At 37.9% G+C, this 25,385-nt stretch overlaps 1 protein-coding gene across 13 annotated transcripts in view; it reads left to right on the plus strand.

Annotated features, from left to right (window-relative positions):
• Positions 1–25,314, plus strand: part of PLCB4 (phospholipase C beta 4) — a 183,742-nt gene extending 158,428 nt beyond the window's left edge. For 11 of the 13 annotated variants that reach the window (XM_065833746.2, XM_071805673.1, XM_065833749.2 and 8 more), the window contains 8 exons: positions 3,470–3,585; positions 8,065–8,140; positions 11,714–11,889; positions 16,196–16,297; positions 17,986–18,043; positions 18,469–18,555; positions 20,667–20,703; positions 23,522–25,314. In XM_065833746.2, coding sequence (XP_065689818.1) covers positions 3,470–3,585; positions 8,065–8,140; positions 11,714–11,889; positions 16,196–16,297; positions 17,986–18,043; positions 18,469–18,555; positions 20,667–20,703; positions 23,522–23,610 — 741 coding nt within the window. In that variant the 3' untranslated portion in view covers positions 23,611–25,314. The remainder of the gene's footprint in view (positions 1–3,469; positions 3,586–8,064; positions 8,141–11,713; positions 11,890–16,195; positions 16,298–17,985; positions 18,044–18,468; positions 18,556–20,666; positions 20,704–23,521) is intronic. The other 2 variants (XM_071805675.1, XM_071805674.1) reach the window with 1 other exon arrangement.
• Positions 25,315–25,385: the final 71 nt, after the last annotated feature.

Here is a 25,385-nt window from a genome sequence, read left to right on the forward strand (position 1 = left end):
GTGCGCATTTGTTTGACCCATATAAGCATCCAAAGCTCACCTTTTTCAGATAATGATTTTATCTAGCTCCCTCTTGCATGACATATTGACAGGCAGCTTGGAAAAAAAAGGCAGTAATGATGTGAGAGGGTGCTGCGTCAAAGTCAGGCGCTGGAGAAACTGCAAAATTGCCAAAGAGAACTGGAATGTGTAACTGAAAAATGAAGTGCCCTGTTCTTCCTCACTTATATCTATGTTAGCCACTTTATAGTCAGCTTTTTGCTTGAAACTGTTGGCAGTGATGTCCCGAATATATACAACACTATCACAAATATACTTGACATTAGAAAATACAGCCAATTTCTCCTGACCTTTATTATTAGAATGACATTTCTCTTGTTACAGAAAGAGGCATAACAAGTAAAGAAAGTGTCCTAAGTTCTGAATTTTGGGAATGCATACAAATCCATTCTGGGCTGTTAGAGCAATTATTCCCTTGCCCTCTTTTATTGCAGAATAACGTAGTTGCCTGGGCATTTTAATACCAGTCTTTGTCTTTATTTTCATGACTGTTGTTTGGGTGTGGGACTCTGTGTCTGTACAATGAAGTATGAAGAAATCACTTTCAATAATTGGCAATTTTGTGGGGCTCTTAGTATTAAAAGTAGTATAAGGAAATTAAGTAGTTACGTTTCAGACTCCTTACTGGCTTGATGCAAAAGGGAAATGAGTGATTTCTCCATTTTGATATTGTGTGCAAAGCTTATGCTCAAGAAAAAGTGTCTGTTGTCCACACTTGTAGCATGGACAGTTTCCGGACTTTCATAGGCTTGATCTTTCAGGAGGCTTCTTATTTCTACACACAACTTTCTCATTCATTGGACAACATCTAGCAGTTGGCTATAGCAGCTTTTTGTAAATGAAAATGGCACCATGATTATGTAGAAAACAGCCATACCAATGATACATATCCCTGACAGATGTGACCCACAGCAGTGTAAGGATATCTTAGCCAAGACTGTGCTTGCTAATGTTAAAAAATCGATCCATCTGTTCAGGCTTGTACTTGCTTCCTCTAATCTGAGGAAAAAATTGCCAGCCACAATCTGAAAATGCTGTGCACTCAGAAGGGCTTTCAGCGTTAACTCAAGCACAGCTATTTTAGGTCTGAGCCAGCCTGTGTCCTGCTGGTCCTAAGTACAGAGTGCAAGTCTGTGCTAAGAAGAAAGTGCCTGTCTAGAGCATGCCTTGCTAAAGGCCCCAGGAAAGGCACATGCCTGAATTTGGAGAGGAGAGGCTGAGCAGGAAAGTGTGGCCATATTGGCTCCCAGGTGATCTTAGGGAGGTGCTTGGTGTACTCATCACTGGTTTGAATGCATTTTATCAGCTGGGATGGAGCAAGAGAGCTATACGGTTAGTTATCTGTTATCGGGTTGAGGAAACCTATGTATTAAGCAGGCTGAACTTACAAGTTCCAGAGATAAGTTGGCTCTCATTTAACCATAGACACTGCAGAGAACTGGAGAAATAAGTAATCAGAAGGGAATTGTTCATGTTGTTTAAGGAAAGTAAAGTCCAATTCTTTTCCATCTCAAGTTGGCCTTGGAAAATGCATTATGGAAAATGCATATCTTTTTTGTATCGAGTTACATCTTGAGTACTGTTTAGATAAATTATCTGGGTGGCATCACAGGGCTATAAAGGCATGTGATAAAGAGATAAGGCTTAAATCGTGGTTGTCCTGAGGGAAAAGCAGGGATTCTAGCTGATGTGTCCTCCCAGATTATGGAGGAGCATCACATAATTGGGCAGATGTCTTCTGCTTTGCAATGTTTGTGCTTAGTCTTTTAGAGCAAGAATTACATTGTTCTGTTCATCTAGAGGACCGGGGTCGTTTGAGAGATGCTCTCGGTCACTTCGCCTGGGGCTGGCTGGTGCTGTCAAGCTGATGTCATTCTTTTCACTGCCCGTGTTTTTTCCTACCTGGTTAGTCAGTGTAAATATTCCCTGGTTAAGCTGTTGGTGGAGTCGATTTGTTTCCCTTTAAATCCTCTATAGAACAGAGAATTCAGTTCCCCACTCTAAATACAAACTTTGGAAGCTGTACACATTCCCCAGGGAAGTGCTTGGCAGATGTTGGAGTGCTCGGGTCCAGCCCAGGGCTAGATTTTTAAAAGCCTCGCAACATTTGTATTAATCTTTTGGTAAAAGTGAATGTAAAAGTCTTAGATTAGTATTTTTAGAGGAAGAAACAGTGATAAGGCAAACACAGGTGTATAGAAAATTATAACAAAAAGCAGTAGAATAACGAGGGTAGAATAAATGCAAAATGAACTGTAAAACAAAATAGAGATAAAGTCCTGGAAGAGGCCATATTAATTAATGCAAGGCTTTTTGTCACAATTAGGTAAAGTGTGGAGTGATTGGATATTAATCAAATAACATAAATTAACAAACAAGTTTTTCTATTGTTATGTAAATTCAATATTTAGTGCTCTCCATGGTAGTTAAATATATGCATCATTATGAGCAGCTGTTCTAAGAAAGGAGAATAGGAAGTCAGGTTCAATAATGAAGTCTATATGTAAGCACTAAATGAAGTGTGTTGTTTCTGGTACAGTCTTGTAATGGAAGAGAGCTGTCTATATGCTAAACCCAAAAGTGTAACACGCATTAGTCGTTCATCTTTTCATCACAGGAACAATTTTTTCATCCCTTTCCATAGATAAACTCCTCGACCATTTCACCAATAACTATAATAGCGACAATGGGTTAGCATTGATGTGCAATACTCCACAGGTAGCCCTGTATGTCCAGTTTGTCAGCATGTGCTGTGTTGTTGGAGGGGGAAGTCGGGGGGAGTTTGCAGTCTGTATGTGTAATTGAAAGTTGTATTGCACAGCTTACTGGTGCTTGCAAAGGGAGATGCTCTGCAACAAGGTAGAATTACTTAATGATAAGACTACTGCGGTAATTAGGAATCACAGGCTCAGATCTACAGAAAGGCAGTTGTTGATGATTTGATTTTTACCTAATGTTTGAGCTTGGAGCTGTTTGGTTTGCGGTGACCAAGAGAGTAGCACTGTATTCAGTATGAGATACGTAGAGAAAGGGGGGACTGGGTTGAGTTTTATTCTCCTCAGCATTCAAAAACTTTGAATGAAACCTTGAATGATCTGAGCTTGTAAATCTGATTTTTACATTGCATTTAAGTGGACATTTATTCAAAAAGCTGAAGTTTTTTCCCATCATCCTTTTGTTTTAAGGTATACCATATTTTAAGGTCCACTACAGATTTTTGTTTTTCAAACAAAGAAGAAATGTTTTAGGGCTTGTGGTGGAATATCTAGAATCTTTAATATCAGATGGTTAAACCACGTAAAGTTCCATTGTCAAAGTTATCTGTTTGTACACTCATAATTTTACTCTGTAAGAAAACTAAACATTAAAAATCCATCAACCTAACTGTTAAGGTCCTACTGTTTTCCAGGAGCACAGCGCTATGCAGAAGCTGCACTGCACACAAATTGACAAAATAGTGGCGCAATATGATAAAGAAAAGGTATCATACGAGAAAATGTTAGAGAAGGCAATCAAGAAGAAGGGGTAAGATATTATTTTAAATTTTCTTTTAGACTTAAAATACATTTTATGCTTTTGGGGTCTGGAATAAAACATTCATAAAAAGGTCATTTAAATGAATGAATTGCAGCTTGAACCAGCATCGTATATCAAAAGCTGCTTGAAGGCTCTAGCAGTTGGCCATAAAGGTTGTACTCACTTTGCCTTTCTCTAGTCTTCTACTATAAAAAGTGAAGGAGTTGCCTCAGGTTTTTATTTCTGTGGTCTGATCTGGTCTCACTTCATTCCCCAGGGAATGTCACTGTTGGGTTCAGTGGGGGCAGACTAAGGTCTTCAATAGCTCTAGTGACCAGAAAGTAGACATGTTTTGATTTGGGGGAAAAAGCTGGCATCTAAATCCTGAAGATTTTAGAATAATAGAGTTTTGCTGTGCTGTCAAGTTGAAGTTTCTTTTTAACAAATAAACCTTCATATCCTCATCTGGGATAGATCAGTATTACTCCTTTGACTTGAGTGAAGCTGTTTTGCTTCGCACTAGCTGATGGCCTGGGACATTGCATGTGTGGATCTCTTAGTTGTCCCAGAGAAGTTCCCAGAAGATACTGGTGACTTTAATAAAATGTCTGTTTTACAATCCCATTTGGAATTACGTGGCAGGGCCTGCTGTCGCCTTGCTGCTGTCCTGTAATCTGGCAGCAGTTTCTTCTCTCCACCTTTCACCCTATGACTTTCATTGAGACAGATGCTTATACTATAATACTGAAGCAGGAATTACTTTATTTAGATCTATATCAAGCTATGCTAATAGTTAGCCTTAATTTCATATTGTTGTCATCTGGCAACAACAACTGGCAACAAACTCACTGCATACTGAACATATATGCCTCTTTGGATTGGATTCTTCCACAAATACTTTTTATTTGGAGTGGCAATGGTTTCAAGTGTACATGTTATAAACTTAAAACGAAACAGAAATAGAACTGTCAGAATTAAACAAGGTAAGGAGAATTCTCCTCAGTAAATTATTAAAAGCTCAGAAACTCTTTAAAAAGCTCATATTGTTGTTTTGTTTGTTTTTTTTTTTTTTGGTACAAGAAAGAGAAACTCTAAGCACCCAAATACTTCTAATGCAAGTAGCTCCTTCCAGAAAATTACTACTTCTCCAAACACAGAGGGTACAGCTATAGGACTAATTAATTTAATGTGGCTTTGATTCAATTTCCATTGAATATAACACCGATTTCCATTAAATATAACAGTATAGCTGGATTTATCATAATAGTCAGGGTATATTTAGTACAGTGGTGGTGAACTGAGCCCTGGGCATTGCACCATAATTATCGTGTGGGGAGAAAGGCTTCCCCATGCTCTGATATTTAAGAACCTCATATCAAGAAGAGTCAGGAATCAGTATTCCTGTTGGCCTGAGAAGCTGCCAGTGCCTCTGTCTGGGCAGAACAGCAAATAAAGGTGTGTCGGAAAGTTAAAGGTGGTAATGGCTGTTTCTGTGCAGTCAGTAGTGGAAAGCACTGGGTAACAGTGCTTGCCAGAGAAACCCCAAATGGGAGAAGTATAAAAGTAGTTGATAATTTGATTCCCAGTTTGAGATCACTTCATTGGCTACATGCAGTGTCTTTTCTTAGTTCTTCAACACTTCTCCCATGGATGCCAAAGCCTTTATGATAGTTTTAAATTATCATTGAAAGTTTTTAAAAAATGGAAAAGGTTGGAAATGACAACTCCAGAAGCAGATCCAGCACACAACCAAACATTGTTCCTTGCCAGGACTCTGTGCTTTCCATGGACTCCAGAGCTCTCACTCATCTGATGGCTCTTCAGTGCCAAAAGAGTAGCTATTGGTATCTCATTAACAGCCAAATCAAATCCAGTATCAGCACAGACTTTCTGTGAAAACACTTTTCAACTCTGCATCAAAGTGTGTTAAGGGCGTTCTTCAGAATCATTGTGTATGCAGCCCTGAAAGCCTTTTCAGCAAGGTACTTGTACACACACGTCTCTTCACCCCAGCTGTGCAGTAAATTTAAGGACATGCTTAAAAGTGAACACACTGGTTGAGACTTAAAGCCTTTATTGAACCAAAATGATGTGATGAATAAGGGGTCCTGTGTTCAGTGAGTACAAGACATGCCCCATTTCCTTGGCTGTAATTTTGGGACTTTTACGAGCGATAAAAGTTGTAAAATAACACGTGAAATGTGGTTTCAAGACATTCATATTGAAATTGTCAGATACCTCCTGAAAAAAAGACTATTGATAGGTGTATGGAAGACTTTCTCTTCTGATTCTATTGTGCAGTTTTTTGTGGTCCATTTCTGCCACATGGTGTGACAAATGTCAACTGCATATTGTTCAGCAAAGTAGAATTTTTTAATCACATGCTAATTTGCTGACAGATGGACAGGATTTTGCTCCGTGTGCTATTTCTGTTGTACACTTCAAATGCTTACAAATCTCAGAGAGACTTATAGGAATACGTGTGCTCGCATTCCCACTCTGAAATGTAAAGACCCTTCTGATTTTTCTGGATGCTCCAGAAATTCACATGTACGTGTGTGTGAGCATGGACACGTGGCATCAGGTTGGGCATTTCTTCCCAACTGTGGTTTAACCATGGCCTATGCCGCTGCAGCTGGGGACAATTCTCATTATTGGGTGAAAGTTGCTTTGAGAAATTATGAAAGCTGCATTTCCAGAGAAGGGATGAGCTGGTGATTTTGATATCTGGGATTCTGAAAAGTCCAGTGATTGAAGCAATTAGACTAATTTGGGATAAAATATGTTTGCTTCTCTTAAGAATCCATCTCTTTCATATTGGGTGAGAAATCATATGAATTCTAGCCAGAATCTGATCACAGCTACCCACACACATAATCAAAACCACTTTCTTTCCAGCTGTTTTTTTGTTTGTTTGGGTTTTGTTCTGTTTTCAGGCACAGGTAGTAGTGTTCAGAACCTGTCTCTAAATGCCTTTATATTACTTCCAAAGTGTCAAATAAGTGTTAGAAATCTCTACAAAAATCTCCTCAATATGACTAGAAAATAAATGGCTGGTTCTGCTGAAGGCACATCACACTACTATTTTCAGTAAGGGCTTTCCTGGTACTGCTTGATGATAAAATTTTCTGCTAATTTCCATAAGTTTAGCAGTAGTTTGCTATTAAAATAGGATTTAAACTTGTTAAGAGTTTCATAAATCTTCTTTTCTAGAGCAAACGTGGATTAATGTTACTGCAGTCAAGCAATAACCATTCTGATTAGGGCCAGCTTCAGATGATAAAATGAACGTGGCTCCATCCACTCAGTGAAGTTACACCATTTTACATCCATGGATGATCTGACACAAAAATATTACAGTGATGTTAAAATAGACTCCTCTCGATATAATATATTGTATTATTCCAGACACAAACCAAGAGACTTCCAGTATGTGAATTTGTGTTCTGTTGTAAAAACTCTTCACTGAAAAAAAAAAAACAAACCACAGAACAAGAAAATTGGTGAAGATGAAGCTTGTCAGCCTTCAAAAATGTATTGACTTAGTGAGACAGTAATTGACGTTCCTCTTGCAGCTGCAATGGAATGTTTTTTTCTGTACATCCGTTCCACCCAGTTCGCAGCCCAAGCAATGTGGTTTAGTGAAGGAACTTCCATAGGTGAGAGGTAGAAGTCATCCATCTCCTAACCCACAGGGGCATCAGGGGAGCTTCAGCTTGGGCCCTCTGCAGGTGTTTTACCAGCCTGTTCCTTAGAATCACACACTCCTGCATTAAACAAGCTTTGCAACTTGCATTCAACCCCATTAACTTTACCTAAACGTCATGCTTTATTCAACTTATTTGCAGGAGGGAAGGGCTGTCTTCAGGATTTGTTGTTTTCCAAGTCACAGAAGGTATCTAATGGCTTGGTTGCATCCTCATGGGTTGGTGTGGTCTGCAAGGGTAATGAAGCCCCTTTCTTTGCAACCCATACACTTCTGTTTTCTCAGAGGGGCACTTACACTTTCAACAGACATTCAGATTTACTATGCCCAAATTGTCCTGTGAGATAGTTATTCAAATGGCTTCTTTTCCTCTGCCTCAAACTAAAATAAATAAATGAGGAGCAAAAATTACTTTTAAAACAGAGGATAAAATCCCAGCAAGGCAGTGAGTATGACTGTAAGTTTTCAGGCAGAAACTGGTTTCTCTTGGCAAGGTATTTTAAGCCTGGAAGAGGAACCAAGTACCATAAATGGAGATGCTTGACATATCCTCAGCAACAGAATAATTGCCGGGCCAATCTAGAATTAATCATGTGGTGTTTGAATTGAATGATCATTAATCCAACAATATTTTGTAAGTTGTGAATACATTGCCAGAAGAAATAATTTCATTCCAATACACTGCAACACTTCAACTTTGATTAACATTTTAATTAGTAAGAGCTGACTGAATGGGAGGATGTTTAACTTGTGGCACACATTTGCAATTTTCCTTTTTTTAGAGGAAGTAATTGTCTTGAATTGAAGAAAGAAATGGAAATTAAAATTCAGACACTAACATCAGATCACAAATCTAAGGTAAGCAAACAGCCAATTTTAACAAATGCAAAATCTGAAAAGAGGACTTTGAGATCCAAGTGGTAGTTAATTTTCTTGGAAGCATATGAATGATTTTCAGCAATAATAACATGTTGAAAAAAATGGGAGTAATTGAGTGTCTAAAAGTGTTTCTTAAATTTTAAAAAGCTACGTCAATTTCCTGCCCTTTTAGAATTGCTGAAGAAAGTGCCATGTTCATGCCTTATGATATAAAACCGATCATTTGTGTCAGTTCTAGCTAAACAAAGAGATTAACATATTCTGTGTGAAATTTGGATGCTAAATACTTTCTCAAAATATATATATAATGAAGTTTCTTTTTCATTTTCCCTCTTTGTCACCATGGACAACACTTGCTAGTCTGGCTCTTAGGAAGGGAGTCCAAGTTGCTCTTGAGCCAAGTGCCTTATTTCTAATATTTTCTTTCTCCATTGCTTAGTTGCGTTGTTTTATCCAAGGTGCTGGAGAATAAAAGTGCTCTGAGATGCAACCTCAGTTAATTTGAAAAAACTGTTCTCAAGCTGTGATTTGTGGTTCACACTGAGTTGCTTAGAGCTGCTTCCTCTAAACTTCTACACCACTACTATGCTCACCAACTTCAGATTTCCTTTGCAAGTTTTATCCACCACCTACTGACATGCTTTTGAGTTTCTGAAAGGTAACCAAGCTATAGAGTGGCAGGTGCACTAGAAGGCACATCGATGTACAAAATGATCTGGAAGGAGAAGAGTGCAGGAGACTGACCACAGCCCAGGAGAGTTACTGTAAAAGTTGAAACCTGTGAAAAGAATCAGACAAATACAGAAAATACAAACAAAAACAGCTACATCTTTGAGATGAGAATAAGGTCATTTCCATCTTTACTCGCCCTCATTTTATTAGCTGGTATTATTATTTTGTATGGAGAGTATCTTCCTTTTCTAAGCAAGGTTTCATTCTTCTTGCTGACTGCTCTGCCAAATATGTAGCAAAATGCCCAGGAATAAAACAGTCTTATGTCCCTACCTCCTACTCCTATGAAAAGTCCAAGATAGTTTCCTTAAATATAAGCAAATTTGTTGACTTAAAAAAAAAAAAAAAAGATAATTCATTAATTTCTTAGTGAAATAAAGTTGGAGGAGCACTAGCTCCCTATCACCCAGACATAAGCTCCAAAACTAATTTGAAGTTACATTGTGTAGAAAATTCTTTGCTGTGATCTCTGCTTCTCACCTGTGTCATTCACAGTCTGGAGTTAAGAGCTGTGATTTGTACACAAGGGACAGCCAAATATTCATTCATCTTCCAAATCCAATAAATGTGACTCATGTTTTCCCTTCCCACAAATGTATGCAGTTTCTGAGCTCTTTTCCTTTTAAAATCCTGCTTTCAAACTGGTTCCCTTCCATTTAATCCATACCTGGAAAACAGATTGATGTCAGGTTTTAGGATGACATTTTCAAAGAAGACTTGAATGTAAGCTACTTTGAAATGCCAAGCCTCTATGTGTCGGATAATTCCTAAAGAACTCCTTTGCAAGTCATCTACCCCTGTGGTTTCTCTCAAATTCACCGATTTTTCAATATCTTTCTTACTCGTTCCATCGAAATTGTCCAGAGTAGGTACCAATTTTAGAATTCTCATAGGCTTCTTTTGTTTCAGTTGCTGTGTGTGGCCCCTTGAATTATTCCTGGAGATCATGCAAAGGTTTGCAAGCAACATGTTAGAAAACAGTGCTCAAAACCACAGGGAAATTAACATTTCTCTTAGGTGAAGGTTGGTACAATTAAATCAGATTAAATTCTGAGATGCTGAATGCATTACACTGATATAGTGGGAGTTTGATTAATTAACAGTTGTTCAGCATTTCTCAGCATTTAGCCCACTAATTTTGATAGCAGATTGTACCATAATTCAATTTTAATTATAGCTCATGTTCTCCAGTGTCACAAAGTGCATGTACACTTTTAGCACCAAAGAGACCTTTTCATCTACAAAAGTTTTCCTGTTATGAGGAGACATCCAGCCCAAGTTTGGCATTAAATATTTAAATTGTATCCGAATGGCTCAATATGTACTTCACACACAATTAACCCAGCAGATGCAAATTACTCCCCTGCATTAGAAAAGTAGGTCCCGATATCAAGTAGGCTGAGGATGAAAAGGAAAAAACAGGAAAAATTACTTCAAAGATTATTTCTGCTTGAACTTAGTGACTAAACAAACATCTTGCATATATGCTGTGCAAAAGAAAGTTCCTTATCGAGATTTTAATTAGTCTCTTAGGCCCAGTGTAGGAGCAGATGAAAGGACAGGGTTGCAAATACAGTGTGTAGAACAGGAAAGAGAGAATTTAGCTAATGGTTATTTTTCTTATCCTTTTGGATAAGCAACGCTACCTTAATAGTGGAAAGTAGGACAAGAACACAGCCCAGTGCAAATGAAATAGTCATTTTAACTATGATGGTAATAAATTGGAGAATAGCAGGGAGGTACATTGAATTTACTACACCTGAACTTTGAAGTGTATCACAGATCTGCAGCAAAATGGGATTTCAGATGATTTAATGGTCTTGAGTTCTAAGGTCATGTGAATCTGAGTCAAATTGGGTATTTCAGGTCTGGTAACTGGTGTTTGGCAAATCCCTTACATGCTTCTGATCAGTTTGTGTCTTGCTCTACCGAAATGACTCTCCCGCTCCTAGAGAAAAACTTGGTTTACGAGGAGCTGTACCTGCTATTAGTTACCAAAGTAGCAGCCAAAATGACTACCTGAAAATAGGTTTATTGCAAGGCATGTTTTGTATACCATTTTAAAAGGGAGGATAGCTTGTCAAAATATCCAGAGATAGTTATTGAAGGATAATAACTGTTAATTTCTGTTAACTTCTTTTCTAAATGATTGAGTGCAATATATATTCTTACAACAACAACTCTGGTGATTTAGACTTCTTCATATTGTCCTTGGGAACTTTCCAGAACTTTAAACTCATTATTCCTGGGAGTCTTGGGAGATAAGCAAGAGAAGAATTCTTGTCAGATTCCCTGCTGACTTAATGAGTACAGAACAAAGATACATCGCCCATCTTCAGATTCAGGCTCTATTAAACACAGGATTTCTGTGTAAACTGACGGTGTCCGTAAAACTGTCTCCACAAATTCAAAGACTTTAATTTAAGTCCTAAGAGAAATCCCGCTTGCTAGATTTTTCCATTGTTAATTTCAATACTTTTGATATAGACCTTTTCTTGACAACCAAGAATGTGAAACCATTTTATATATGAATTCAGTGTTAGAGAAGGTTTTAAAATAACGGTAGCACAGTCAAGAGCACAAATGCGGCACTTTAGATAATAGAGTCCTAATAGTAGGGGTTGTTTTACATCTGCTTTTGTAATACACTGTAGTGTCCTCAGTAGTTTTATTACTCTGTGAAGCAACTTCATTTGTATAACTTCATTTTCCACAATTTAGTCGCATTCTTTATAATCTTTTTAATTATTGTCTTTACATCGTCTTCAGCAGCAGTAATAGCTGAGAACCTGTGTGAATGCTGCTGTTACTTCTCTACAGGTCAAGGAGATTGTGGCACAGCACACTAAAGAGTGGTCTGAGATGATCAATACGCACAGTGCCGAAGAGCAAGAAATCCGTGATTTACACTTGAACCAACAGTGTGAACTACTGAAGAAACTGCTGATTAATGCTCATGAACAACAAACCCAGCAACTAAAATTTTCACATGACAGGTGAGCAGGGCAGTGCTACCCAATAACAGTTGATTTAGGTCCACTTCGAGTAATGTTTTAGTTTCTTGTGTTGATAGCTCCTGTACTGCTGTCAGAGATACTGGACTGTGTGTTCATGATGGAAGTAAAAGAAGTGCTCGTGCAAGGGTTAGGTAGATGCAGCAATAGGCTCCTTAGCTGGTTTAGATTATCTGAGCTTCATTAAAGGCAGCAGATACAATGAAGTGGTGGTAGTTCCAATGAACTGTGGATACTTAGACTTTACCCAGGAGCTTCAGTTCACAGGCTGGAAACTGAGAGGTGTTAAATATGGAAGTACCCTTTGGAGTTGCTAGCACTTCTGGACACACATCTTTATAGCATTGGTGATTATAAGAAAGATCCATGAGAAGTAAGATCATAAAAACAACGGGTAGCATGATAAGCTACATTAGCCTCATGCATTATCTTCATACAATATTCTCCCATAATCCCTGGGAATACAGAAGATATCGCACAAGTGTCTTGTTGCTTTTGTAATTAAACATTCTGCCCATTTGAATTGAAATAAAATTAAATACTCATCATATCCAGACTGTTAAAATTAGCAATAAGTAGAGGAATCATTTTTTTAATGCTGTTATTTTTATGCAAAGGAGCCTAAAAGCATATGAATGCAAAACGTGTGTACATACACACATGTCTATTAATACATATGTATATGTATATATGTAATTGTCTTCAGCATCTTTCACATAAAAAGCATGGGGGAAAAGAATAAAAAAATTACATTTGAAGAAGGAATTGAAATTCTTGTTTAAATTCCTGAGTGAAAAAACAGCTTATCTTTGCATCAGAGAGAACACACGCTGGGACCTGCAAGCCTTCCATCCAACAGAGAATTGTCCCAGCAAAATGCTTTTAGTGAGCTCATCTTTATGTTAATCTCTGTGGTAACCCACGTATTCAAGCTGTCCTGCAATAAATACCCAGTCAAAAATGAGTCCAAAATCATTAAAATTATAATACAAATGCGTCATTTAAAAGACACTAGCCAGAGGAAGGTGCAGTCCTTGGTGTTGTATTTCTAAATCATACCTGACTGCATCAGCCCAGACAAATCTCATCACTTTAAGAGTCCTGTTTTCTGCCCTTTTTGAAATTCACTACAGTGCTTAGAAGATAATTTTCTAATGCATGGTCTGTTTGTGGAATAAGACTTCCCCCCCCCGCCTCATCTTTTTGAAAGGAAGTTTTTGGTTTCTATACCTGTTTTCCTATTCTCATAACTTCGCTAAAGACTGTCACTGAAGGCAGCTATTCTATCTACACAAGGAAGAGATTTGATTGTGTGGGGTTTTTAAAGCTTTTTTTTCCTTGTAGTTTTTGTCTTTGGGTTTAGATTTTCTATATCTCTACATTGTTTAAACAGCCCTGCATCATTTCTTTTAAATGGATCTTATATGTTTATTAACGCATCTTGCTCTCTTATTAGCAGTCGCTTGTGCTCAGTTCATGTATTGTTCTATTTTCAGAGCTACTAAGAACCAGAACTCAAAATCTACATCCTGATAAATACTGAGAACTTTTTCTTCTCAGCTGCCCTAGGACTAACAACCTTCAGAATTATTTCTTCTTTATTCATCGCAATAGTGTGTTTCTTCTTATTTGCAAATTCGTGTGTAACCCTCAAATATAAGACTGCATCTGAATCTGTTAATATTAAAGAAAAATTTGGAATGTGAAGTATTGAAATATGAATAATATCTCCCCAAAGAGACTTTACACTTGATTGTTTGTAAACTTTTTAATATAATATATTATGTGTAGGAATACGTATGCATTTATCTGTAGAGGAGTGTGTAATAGCCAAGAGACACCGCAGGTAACCATAGGAAAAGCCAGATCCATCTGAGAGCAGCGTGAGAGGTGGACCGTGCTCTCAGCATGCTGTTCTCACTGCTTCCCTCTCTGTGAGCTAATTAGTTCGCTATCACAACAGAGGGCACAGGGCTGGTAGGAAAGCTCAATAATCTAAAATGATGTCATTATCTGCTGTAGGGTAGATACTTTCCCTCCACGTGTAGTACAAAAAAACATTTACAGTTCTTGCTTTCAGCTTATTTAAAAACAAAGCAGAAGATGGGAGATACTACTAAAAATCTGAAGCTTTACTGAACTCCCGGCGTGCTGTGCCCCCTGCCCCCCAGACTGAGTTAGCTTAACTGACTTGGGTGTAGTGAGCTTGCAGCATTTCAGAAACCGAGGATGTGAGGCTGTTATTTGCAAGCATTATGTACTCCAGCTAAAATAGCATGAGATAGAAAGAAAAATTATGTGGTGGGTTTGGGGTTTTTTTTAATAGAAGAGCTTTCTAGTCATTCAAACAATACTGATGACATAAAATAACATGCTAATGCACTTCTAATTTCATCTAGATATCTGAATTCCAATGATAAATGTAGATGCTTAAAGTTAAGTATCCCTTTAAAAGACATGTTTGTATAAGTTTCAGAGTTGCAGTCAGCATGATACAGTAGGAAATCAGCAGTACAGTCATGCAGTTCATGTGCCATATTTTTCAGAATCCTTTTTTTCTTTACCCTCCTGGCTTACCTACTTCTTCCAGTGAGCTCTGGCTGGGGGCATCGCCCCCGTTTGTGAGGAGGAGGAGGAGGATGTTCTGTAGCGGTGGCCTTAGCACTTCCAGCCACGGCCACACTGGCAGAATGGGAGAGTCAACATGAAACCCCACGCCAGGCGGTTGAGCAGTGAACTGCCACTAGAACTTCAGCCCTGTCTTTGAGAAGCACTATTTTAGAAACAAGGAGTGGTCTCTACAAGTGCTTCTTGGTGATCTGAAAAGGAAGAGATTTCATTTATTCTGTTAATAATACCTTTTATTTCTTCAAAGCAGACAAAACCCAACAGACCCGGAAAGACCCGTCAGCAGTGCAGCTCAGAGCTACATTACAGCTGGCAGAATAGAGAAATAGTTGCGTATAGATGTGTTGGCTCTTTTGGCCATATCCATGGCCAAAGCCTTATTTTGAAATCATCAGTGATCCACAGTAGTCATCTAATCCTCTTAACTTCTTTCACTCTAAAATCGTATCTGATGCAAATAGGCTAAATCAATTTGAACACCTACACTCAACATTTTTCATGTCCTTGAGCACAGTAATAAAAACAAGTGACTTCAGTACTGCTCTTAAGAGAGCATGCTTGAAAATTACTTCAAATTCAGTATAGAAAATAAAAGCTTGTATTTGGGGAAAGGATTGTTGGAGTGAAATGTGCTTTCAATATGACATTTTTTAGAACCCAGTCTTAATTTTTGCCGTGATACCCCTGCTTTTAAATCTGTATCCAGGAAATGTTTCACCTCCTGAACTCTTGGAGAAAAAAGAGAAAAGGCACTGCATTTCTTTAATAAAAATTTTAAAGTGTGGAAAATGTAAGTCATAGAACAAATTTTCTCATGCTACTTAATTATTAATGCATTTTAGAGATGAAAGCAATCTAAAAAAGATTCAGTGACAACATTTCATTGAATTAAACACTCTGTTCTGTGCTACACCCTCCCTGTGCATACAAAATACTTAAAATTGGGGGTAATTAGTACAATAATTGCTTATGTCCAGAAAAAGAGACTAAGGCACTGCCTTGGCTTTCAGTGGGTAACTTTTAGATGTATATGCACTACTGGGGACCTTACAATCCATTATTCAGTGTCTAATTTCCATATATAATTCCTGTTTAAATAAGCACTTAAGATTAGGAGCTGGAATGCTACACGGGCAGAAAGTAAGAGCCAGCCTTCAGGGATGGCCCTTTTGGAGCTGGCGAACCCGGAGCGATGGAAAGTTTTCCGCTCATTCGCAGTTCAGCAGCCGTTTCTGAAAGTCAGCATCTGTGCTGGTGCTCCCAGCAAACAATCACAGTCTCTCTTTCTTTTTAAAACAACAGGATTTGTAAATTTATTAGGCAGTTTTGAAAGGCAGATTGCATTTTCTGAATGTCTGATAGTAGCTCATACTCAGGCATCTCTTATATATTAAGGAGGAAAGGTAGTATTTTATACCCTTTCATAGCATTCAATGTGTAAAAATGCTTAAAACTGATCTTTCAGATTATATTCTCTGTAACAAATGGAGACTTGAATGCTTGCACAAATTCTGTAAAGTCTACCCAAAGAAAGGCAATTTTCGTATGGTCTGCTCTTCTTCTCTTCCTTAATGCTTCATCGGTGCAGAGTGATATCAGGAAACCAACCTCAACAACAATTGCATTTCAGGCATTAATGACTTCATTTGATTTTCCTTAGGGAAAGCAAGGAAATGCGGGCCAACCAGGCTAAAATATCTATGGAGAACAGCAAAGCCATAAGCCAAGACAAATCTATCAAAAATAAAGCTGAGAGAGAGAGGTAAGTAGCAGATCTCCCTTCTTGAGAAGGGAGGAATGCTGTCAAAGGCTGACAGGTGAACTCATGGATCAATTCTATTAATTAATGGAAATTATGCCTGATGTTTATGCTGAATATATTTTAGAGGAGCATTTTAGGAAAAATGTTGCTTTTCTTGTATTTATCCTTTTAATAGTGCTGTGATCAGGGAAATAAAAAGCTTAACTTTATATTCATCAGCTGTGACTGCTGTAGGTCTAGTCACACTGTTAAATTGAAACACATCTGTAAGAGTTTTAATGATTGTTCTTCAAGTGCATTATAGCTCTTTGCTTTTCCTTTTTAAATGAAATGAGGGCTATACAGAAAAGGGAATCTGAGATTTGGTTCTAGCTGGAGTTAGAATAATTAGAGAGGCAGCATCGCTGAAAACACAGGAGGTAGTGCCAGTGAAAGGCTTTCTCCTTCATCCACTGATAACACAGAGGAGAGGTGGAACAGAAGAGCGCTAAAAGTGGTGATAATCAGTGATGGAAGTTGGAGTGAAGAAGCAGGAGATGTACTCCACAATAGCACGTGTTGCTTCTCCACTGCTGAACGGAACTGCAGCACTGTCCCTTGTGTGCTGGTGTTGGAGACCTGGCCAGTGGCCAAGCTCAGCAAAGCAAGCACACTGCTGCACTTGCAAAAGTGGGTTATTCTGACAGCCTTAACTGACTTGAGAGACACTTGCCAGTACCAGCTACCCAGACTTTTGGGAGGGTTGATCTGTACTACAGCTATTCTAAGTTTCTTCTATTTATTCTAAAGGGTACCAAATAAGTAGATAAAAGCAGGGTCTACATGATGATGTCTCATAAGCCTTCAAGGTTTCCCCTTCACTTTGGGCTTGCCATCTTGCTCATTCTTTCCTTTTTTACATTCTCTCATTGGCACTGGGCTATTTCGGTCAAAAGGCTTGAACTTGTTCCCATTGCACTAAATCCCTTGAGTGTTACACACTCTGAGCTCATTGGCAAGATGAGTTGTCAGAGCCCTGGGTAACTCTGTGCTTAGTTAATGTAAGACCTCCACTAATGACTCCCAGATACATCTGTACCCAGATTTGAAAGCAGTCTGAATGCAGTTCTGGTTTTCAGGCTTTGCGATTAGTCTGATTCAGCTCTTTGAACTATTTTTGGTATACTTCATGACAGAAATCTTGGGAAGAGACACTTTGCAATTAGGTATTTTATGTAAATATTAATTGTATGCATACCTTTTTTACTTAAAAAAAACAACTTTAAGCACCTTACAGCATTGGGAAGCTGTACCTTTATTCATGATCATCAGATGATTTTCCATTACCACTGTTAGGAGACGTAGCATGTTTTATATACCAAAATAAATTGAGAGCAGAGTGCAGTTAGGGATACACGGATTAAACACTTTTTAGGTTCTTTTCACCACTCTTGACTAAGGAAAAAAGCTAACTTCATTCACAGCAGTCTTGGTCTTCTTTTTTTTTCAAGTCTTCTATCGTATTTTGGAAGTACTTGGAAACCTTCAGGTATAAAGGTACATAGCTGGAGGAGTGTACAACTTGCCATTAGCCCCACATGGTACAGATAATCAGAATATACCTCACAAGTTTTTGATTCTTTTTATTGTAGCTTTTGGGTTTCTATTTTTCCAATGAGTCTTCATGGACAACATTTGCATTTTTTTAGGCGAGTCAGAGAACTGAACAGCAGCAACACAAAAAAGTTCCTGGAAGAGAGAAAAAGGGTAACTATAACCTTGACAAAGTCACTGGGCACTATTTCTGGATATTCATTTTCATTTTTCTTTGTTGAGAATCCAGCTCTAGTAAACAAACAGATGTTTGTCCTTGCTTTGTTCCACATACTTGTAGTGTAAAAGATCAAACATCTATTTAAGAGGAAGCTACTTTAAATTAATATAATTATTATTCATTGTCATCTGTTTGCTACTTTTATGTGATACGTCTTATATGTGTAATATGTATAATATAAATACATTATTTTGCTAATAGCTCTTCTTAAGATTGGGTGATGTAATAGGTCTCCTGTGATTTTTTGTGTTATCCAAATGGGCCAAGATGGTGTATATGGGTATGTTTCAAGTAAGTTTTTATTTTGCTTGTTACTAATGTGTTACCATTTCCCCCTATTTTTTTCTCTTGCTTACAGCTGGCAATGAAGCAGTCAAAGGAAATGGATCAGTTGAAAAAAGTTCAACTTGAGCATTTAGAAGTCTTGGAGAAGCAGAATGAGCAGGTATCTTATTTTAAAGGCTTAAAAGAAAAGCAAGCTAGTGCAAACAGTAACCAGAATCAGGCTGAGCAGAATGCTTCTGAGTGTAAGTCACCACCGAACCTGGGAAAATGACCTTGTTCGTGGGGAGTTTAAATAAAGAGGTGAGGTGACTTAAATAACGATACAGAACCAGATTAGTTTCAGATAAGCGTGTGAAAGCTAGACTCCTTAGCCAGAGTCAGTCCTTTCAGCTGTTCAGCCACATTGATACTCACTAGCTAGATATGACAGTCATAAAAGGCCCAGCATATCTATTTTAATTACTCCCAGGAAGTACCATGAGCAAATACATTTCCTTTGGTTTGGAACTTACATTTGTAATGCTGATTGGAAAATAGAGGTGAAATGTGCACAGCGCATGTCTGAACTCTAAGAGACAGTTAGTTTAGACTGAATTCTAGAGATGTATAGTAGCGTAGAGAGTTTTATCTGTACCAGTACACCCTTTCCTAATTAAAATACCTTATTATTTTGCTAGTTTATAAGCTCTCTTTTTTTTTTAATTGAAAAACTGTTTGGCAAGGAAAGGAAAATTCTAATTGTCTTTCTGGTAGAAGCAGTGCTATGTTCTGAGCAGTTCCCTTGGTTGAGCCAGCAGAGCTGTAATAACTGCATGAACTTGCAGTACTGCACTTAGACAAATGTAAAACTGCAAGGGAAACGTACCCAGAAGTTCAGCGAGACGAGAGTGAAGGGGTGCGTTTAATACCCATTACTTTCAAGGGTTATGTACTTCGTTTATTAAATGTTCAGAACTTGAACTCTCTGGCAGATAGTATGAATTAAAGCCGTCCAGCAGAGTGCGAGGGAAGAGAGGAGAACATGCAAATCAGGTATTTCCACTGTCAGGAGAGAATCATATAGCCCCAAAGCTGCAGCCTGGGAACTTGTAGAGAGGTGACAGCACGTAGGATCACAGGCAGCTGCTGCCACCAAGCCCCAGCCACCATGGTCCTGTCTTCCGATCACCTCCCTTCTGCACAACAACCAAGATTCCTAGTCTGTTCCCTCTCGAGGTGTCTGTAGATGCCATCTCTAACATCCAGTGTGAACGGATCTGTCAGTCAGTCTGCTCCTGAGCAATATCTGCACATAATCAAAAGGCAGGGGGGACAGGAACCTGGGGGAGGTAACTGGGCTACAATGGATCTGTAGCATCACTATAGAGAGCATGATGGAGAACTCCCTGTAAACTCTGCTAGCTGACAAAAAATGATGGGCTTAATCCAGAGATAGGTATTAATATTTTCAGTGGTTTCTTTCCATTGGCTTCAGAGGGCTTTGAATCCATTTCTTAAAAACATAAGGACAATGAGGAATTATTGTAGTTGTGCTTTTAACCACAGTGTGATAAACACGTAACAGATAAGGGAGAGGGATTGCTGGGAATTAAGTGTGAGTCATTAAAGGAGTCACCTCTTTCAGCAATTAGATACTTCTCTCGCCTGAGGTTACAGCTTCCACTGCTGAGCAATGGTAACAGCCTACATGAGCTTGCTCATAATCCACTTCAGTGCAGAGATTAAGTCATGTTAAGTCATCAGTGATTAAATGCAGTGAGGTCATTCACGTGCTGGTTATCACTTTTGTGTGGGCCTGTGGTTGCCTCTGCCACAGGGATAGTCCTTACCAGCTTTTTAACTCCCTCTAAGTTGATCCATCAGAGCATAGATTTTCATACCTGCTGTTTTGACCACTTCCTTTTAGACCCAAAAGTGCACCAGTGCAAACCCCCAGCTGGGTCTGGTTTTGTTGTTATATACATCAATATATGAAGGCTATCTGGATCGAGATAAAGGTGGTATTTGTTTAATGAGAATTTCAAAACATGATATATTTTTTTTTTTCCCGGATCAAGCAAGAGGAGAAATTTTTCATACAAATATACAATGTAGAAAAGTAGAATTACGGGTGGAAACAGCCTTCAGTACAAACTGTTATGAATTTAAATTTGTTTTGGTTTATGTATGTTTTTCTTGCATTAATTTTTCAATCTCGCTTCAGTTTTCATTCATTTAATTTGCTTCTTGTTGTATTACTCAATTTTGACATTATTATTTTTGTACAAACAGCTTTTGAAATCCTGTCATGCAGTGTCTCAAACACAAGGTAGGATGGACGTATAATAAGCAATTATTTCAGTGTGCTTTCCTTCTAAATTAAATCATTATCGTTGGAGCCCTTCTTGTAAATGCAACTATTGGGAAGTACCATTGACATAGTGAACACAATGTTAATCTTGTTTGCACACAGGTATTTGATCCTGACACAATGTGAACAGTATTTTGTACTTCAGCCTCTCAAATTCAGATGCACGTGACCAGTAATGTGCAGAGGAAATATTTAGAGATTAACTTATATTGTACATTAGCTGTCATTACTGAAAGATAAGCTCAGAGTTCTACACTGTGTCTATGAGAAGTGTCTATTGATCTAAGAAAACTATTTTAGTGTTAACATACATATGATTTACTGCTAATGCTGATAGTCAGACAAAGAGTATCCACATAAATCAGTATGGTAATAAAATAAGTATTTCCGTGCTAAGAATAGCAAAATATAGAATAGATGGCTAGAAATAGCTTTTCAGTATCTAAAGAAAAAATGCTTCCAGCACTTTAAAATTCACTTTAAAATCCAACACATTACAAGACATGGCAACTATACCTACTGTGTGGCTGTGCTGCTGTGGCTTCCTAAATAATCGTTACTCACAGAAATCTCTGTTAACCCCTGTCTTACCAAGGGAAATAGTTGTGTTAGGCTTGAAAATCCAGTTGTACAGTACTGCCTGATCTGAATTACTTTCTTGAATTGATAACATCTTGTACCAGTGAGTGTGACAGCACCCACTTTAACAACATTTATTTACAGATATATAAAGAGGGAAAAATGTATTCATTAGGCTAGGGAAAAAAAAAAAAAAGGTATTTGTCTTTTACTGTATATGGTTCTTAGCTGTCCTAGATCTCACTAGAGAGCAGGCATCTTGAAAGCAGAGTCCATTAGTTGCCCCTCGCTTCACGAATTCACTGTAGTTTCAATGCTGCCTTCTAGAAGGCTCGTCGTCAAGTGCTGTGATTGTGTGTTCACATCAGAATTCACTGTCTGAACCAGCCTCAGACTAGCAAAAAAGAGCATCCTGGTCCTACGCTAATGTGCTCTTCGAAGCCAGGTTATCTCTAAAATAATTCCGTATGCCATACATTGGCATGCAGAATGTTTATAGGACACTATGTGCCAGTAGTTAAGTCACAAGCCTGAAATGTGTGAGTCACTAAGAAACAACCACAAGGTTTTGGTTTATCTGGAATTTCATTTCACATGCAAGCAAAATCCAGCCAACATTTCAGAAGAGGTTGTACATATCGATTTATTTATTATGTTTCCATATTTTCATGTTAAGATTATTTCTTCATTACTTTTAAGCTTTTAACTCATTTAAATGGAGAGTGTTGATTAATTTTTAATCATATTTATGACAGTTGTTTTGCTATTATCATAATTACTTTTTTCCCCATGATGATGATTATTATGTAAGTACAGGACTAGATTTTTCAAGCAGGCACATATATCACATCTGCACAGACCCACATTTACCTTGCAAAGGGAATAGCTGTGCATCTTATTACTTTAGATCTACATCTGCTCATTTTTGTGTATGCAGATATGTGTTTGCACATCCAGAATAGGTGACTTCTTAAGTAAGAACTTGCATAGCAAAGTTCCCTATCTAAGTGACATTTACAACTTTTTGAGGAACTTAGTTCATATAAGTCAAGTCCAGTAACCATTCTTCCCTGCATGATGGACACAAAGCCGTTACACCAAAGGAAATATTAGCTTGGTTTGCCTTTTCCTAAACCTGTCCTAATCCTCAGGAGCTTGGTTGTAAAGATAGATGGGTTAGCTTGCCCTCTGGGTCAATTTATTCGGAGTCATTTGGATTTGAATAACTTCCCAGATGGAGAGACTTCAGAGAAAATGAAATGGTGACTCCCAGTTGCTTTAAACTGCAGAGTTTCAAACCAAAGCACAACTTCTAATCTGTAACTGAGCCACAGGAGGAGTAAGTGTGCATGTGTGCACATCCGTGAAAAAGAGAGAGAGAGGGAGAGGAAGGGAATTTAAAATGCTCTCTCTAAGCAGGGAATTCCCAAGCCAGTTACCATTTATATCAAGTGCTTTAACTCTGCTTGCAAAGCCCGAGGCACTAGGAGTTTATAGTGAGATCTGGCATCCGTTCATTGCTGTATCCTGCACAACGCATTTGGATACGGTTTCAGGTGGATTCGGTGTGTGTAATCCCATGGAGCATACAGCAGTAGTCCAATCCTGAGGTGAAAAATGCCACATCTGTAATCATAAGGATATGCTGGCCAGTAGGAGATTATTTTTAAAAAAATAGTATTTTAAAAACTACTACTTGAAAAATCTTGCCTACTGCAAGGAAGATGTTACACTGATTGAATTTTGTCGTTCAATGTCTTTATGGAAGAAACGAGTCCAGGTCATAGATTAACTCCTAAACGTTTCAGGAGGTAGCACATCGCGGTACTCGCACAGAAGCCGGGAAGCAGACATTCCCAGAGACGTTTCCTGTCAGGAGAAACAGTCGAATCAGCATCTGCCTAGTTTTCTTCCCCATAATTGGAGCTTCTGCATTTCATTATACACTTCCTTCAGAAAATCAACCCATGAGTCTTGGAATAGGATCACAAATATATCCCAAGACTTTGTAGACATAAGAATTAAATCTCTTTTTGAATACAGAATGACAGGGTGGGGGGACACACACAGAATGTTATTACATATATCTTCAGTGTGTTTTGCCTGTGTTTCACTCAGACACTCTCATATAAAACATGTGCTTGATTTTGAACAAATGGTCTAACGCAGTGCTTCATGCGGTTATTTTGGATTGCAGGCAAAGGAGATGCAGCAGATGGTGAAGCTGGAAGCAGAGATGGATCGCAGGCCAGCAACAGTGGTCTAAAGCCTCAACAAGCAAACTGAAGTTGGAGAACACAGCATCCTAAAAATGAGAGCAAAATTCAAAGTAACGTTGCTGAGATTGAAAAGTGGGCTTTTTTTCTTTTTTTTTTTTTTTAATATATAAAATGTAGCTACGGACCACCAGTCATAAGGTTTGCATTATTTCTTTTTTAACACTGGGCACTGAATTTCCTTTGTTGGATTTCCACTATAAGAATTTCTTTTGTTCGGAAAAACACTAATTGGAAGACGAAGACAGTTTTTAAACCTAGTCCTGTATTCCTTTCTGTATCTCAACAGGCAGCTTGCCTGCATCAGAATTACACAATCAAAGCTTTGAAACACAACAGATATTTTTAGCATCATCTCAAATGGCAATGAAACTGTAGTCATGTTATTTACCATTTGTGTTCTCATGTGTGATGTATTGTGTAGAAACTCCACGCTGCCAGATCCCGACAAGCAACGACTCGTCAGATGCTCAGCACCTGGTGTCATCAAGCCCATTGAACTGGATCTTCTGCTAAGTCACCATAATAATCAGTATAGTAAGGAGTTGAGTTTGGTCAGCTTTAAATTATATTTCAAAGTATTTTTCAGGCAGCAGACAGTAGGCAGTTGAAAGTCAACTGTGTATATTCGAAAATACAATACAATATGTACAAAGTCATGGGCCAAATTCATCAACTGTAACACTAACTTGACAGAATATTTCTGCAGTCCAATGATGTCATTCACAAGTGCCATATCAACTCTATCACGTCTGAAAGTTGCCAATGTCCTGTAAAAGTTACTGCAATGGTTAGTGTGAGGGAAATACAGTGTATTTGTGCCAAAACTGATCAGTGCTCTAAGGAATTACATATTAGGCACTTTAAGAAAAGTTTACATCCTACATAGCTTGTATAGAAATTGCATTTTGATCCTGTTGCTGCAGATCCCAGAAACTACAGTTCATTGTAACTTAAAGATTGTTTAAATGGCTTTTGGCAAAAAGTTTGTAACTGTGAAAATGTAAAAAGTATTTATACACTTCAGAATCACAACACTGTAGAAAATCACATACATGTTGCCACGTGATAAAATTAGTCACCAGAAATGCTAAGAGTATGTTTGCATGTGATACAAACGCTACTAAGACTGTAATGCCTACTATATGACCACAGTCATTCTACTAGCTGGTAAATACTGAATAAATGTATGGCACAGAATATTGTTTGATTAATTACAAAGACTTTTAGCATAACAAGGTCTCTCTATATATATGTGTGTATATTAATTACGTGGGCATTCTTGATACTTGTAGTAAAAGAAAAGTACATAACTAATTTAATTTTACACAGAAGTATTTATGCAGATTTTCAGAATTTCATATCAGGAATAACCTTTTTATGTCCATTAGATATAAAAAAAATTGCTAGTGTGTTAATTTGCATGTTTCCAGGGCTTGCTGTAGTTATATCGCAAAACAATGCATGTAAGCATTCCACTTGGAATTTGTCCATGCTGCCAATTCAAAGATGACTGCATGGAAAACTGGTAGTTTAGAACAAATCAGATTCCTGATTTCAATCTACTAAGCACCAATTACTTTGTTGTATATGCTTGTACAAACAAATTCTACATATTCCTATAAACAAAATAAATGAAAAGAGATAATTATGTTACTGTCAGTCCTGAGATGAAACTTTCAACTTCTCTAATAAAAACCTTAAAAATTTGAAACCTTTAGTTTTGACTGAATTGTAGGGTGGTGGTATTATTACTTACAGTTTTTTAGTACGTTTTATTTCCTG

This window comes from Patagioenas fasciata, chromosome 3 (assembly GCF_037038585.1).
Source record: "Patagioenas fasciata isolate bPatFas1 chromosome 3, bPatFas1.hap1, whole genome shotgun sequence".
NCBI classification, from domain to species: domain Eukaryota; kingdom Metazoa; phylum Chordata; class Aves; order Columbiformes; family Columbidae; genus Patagioenas; species Patagioenas fasciata.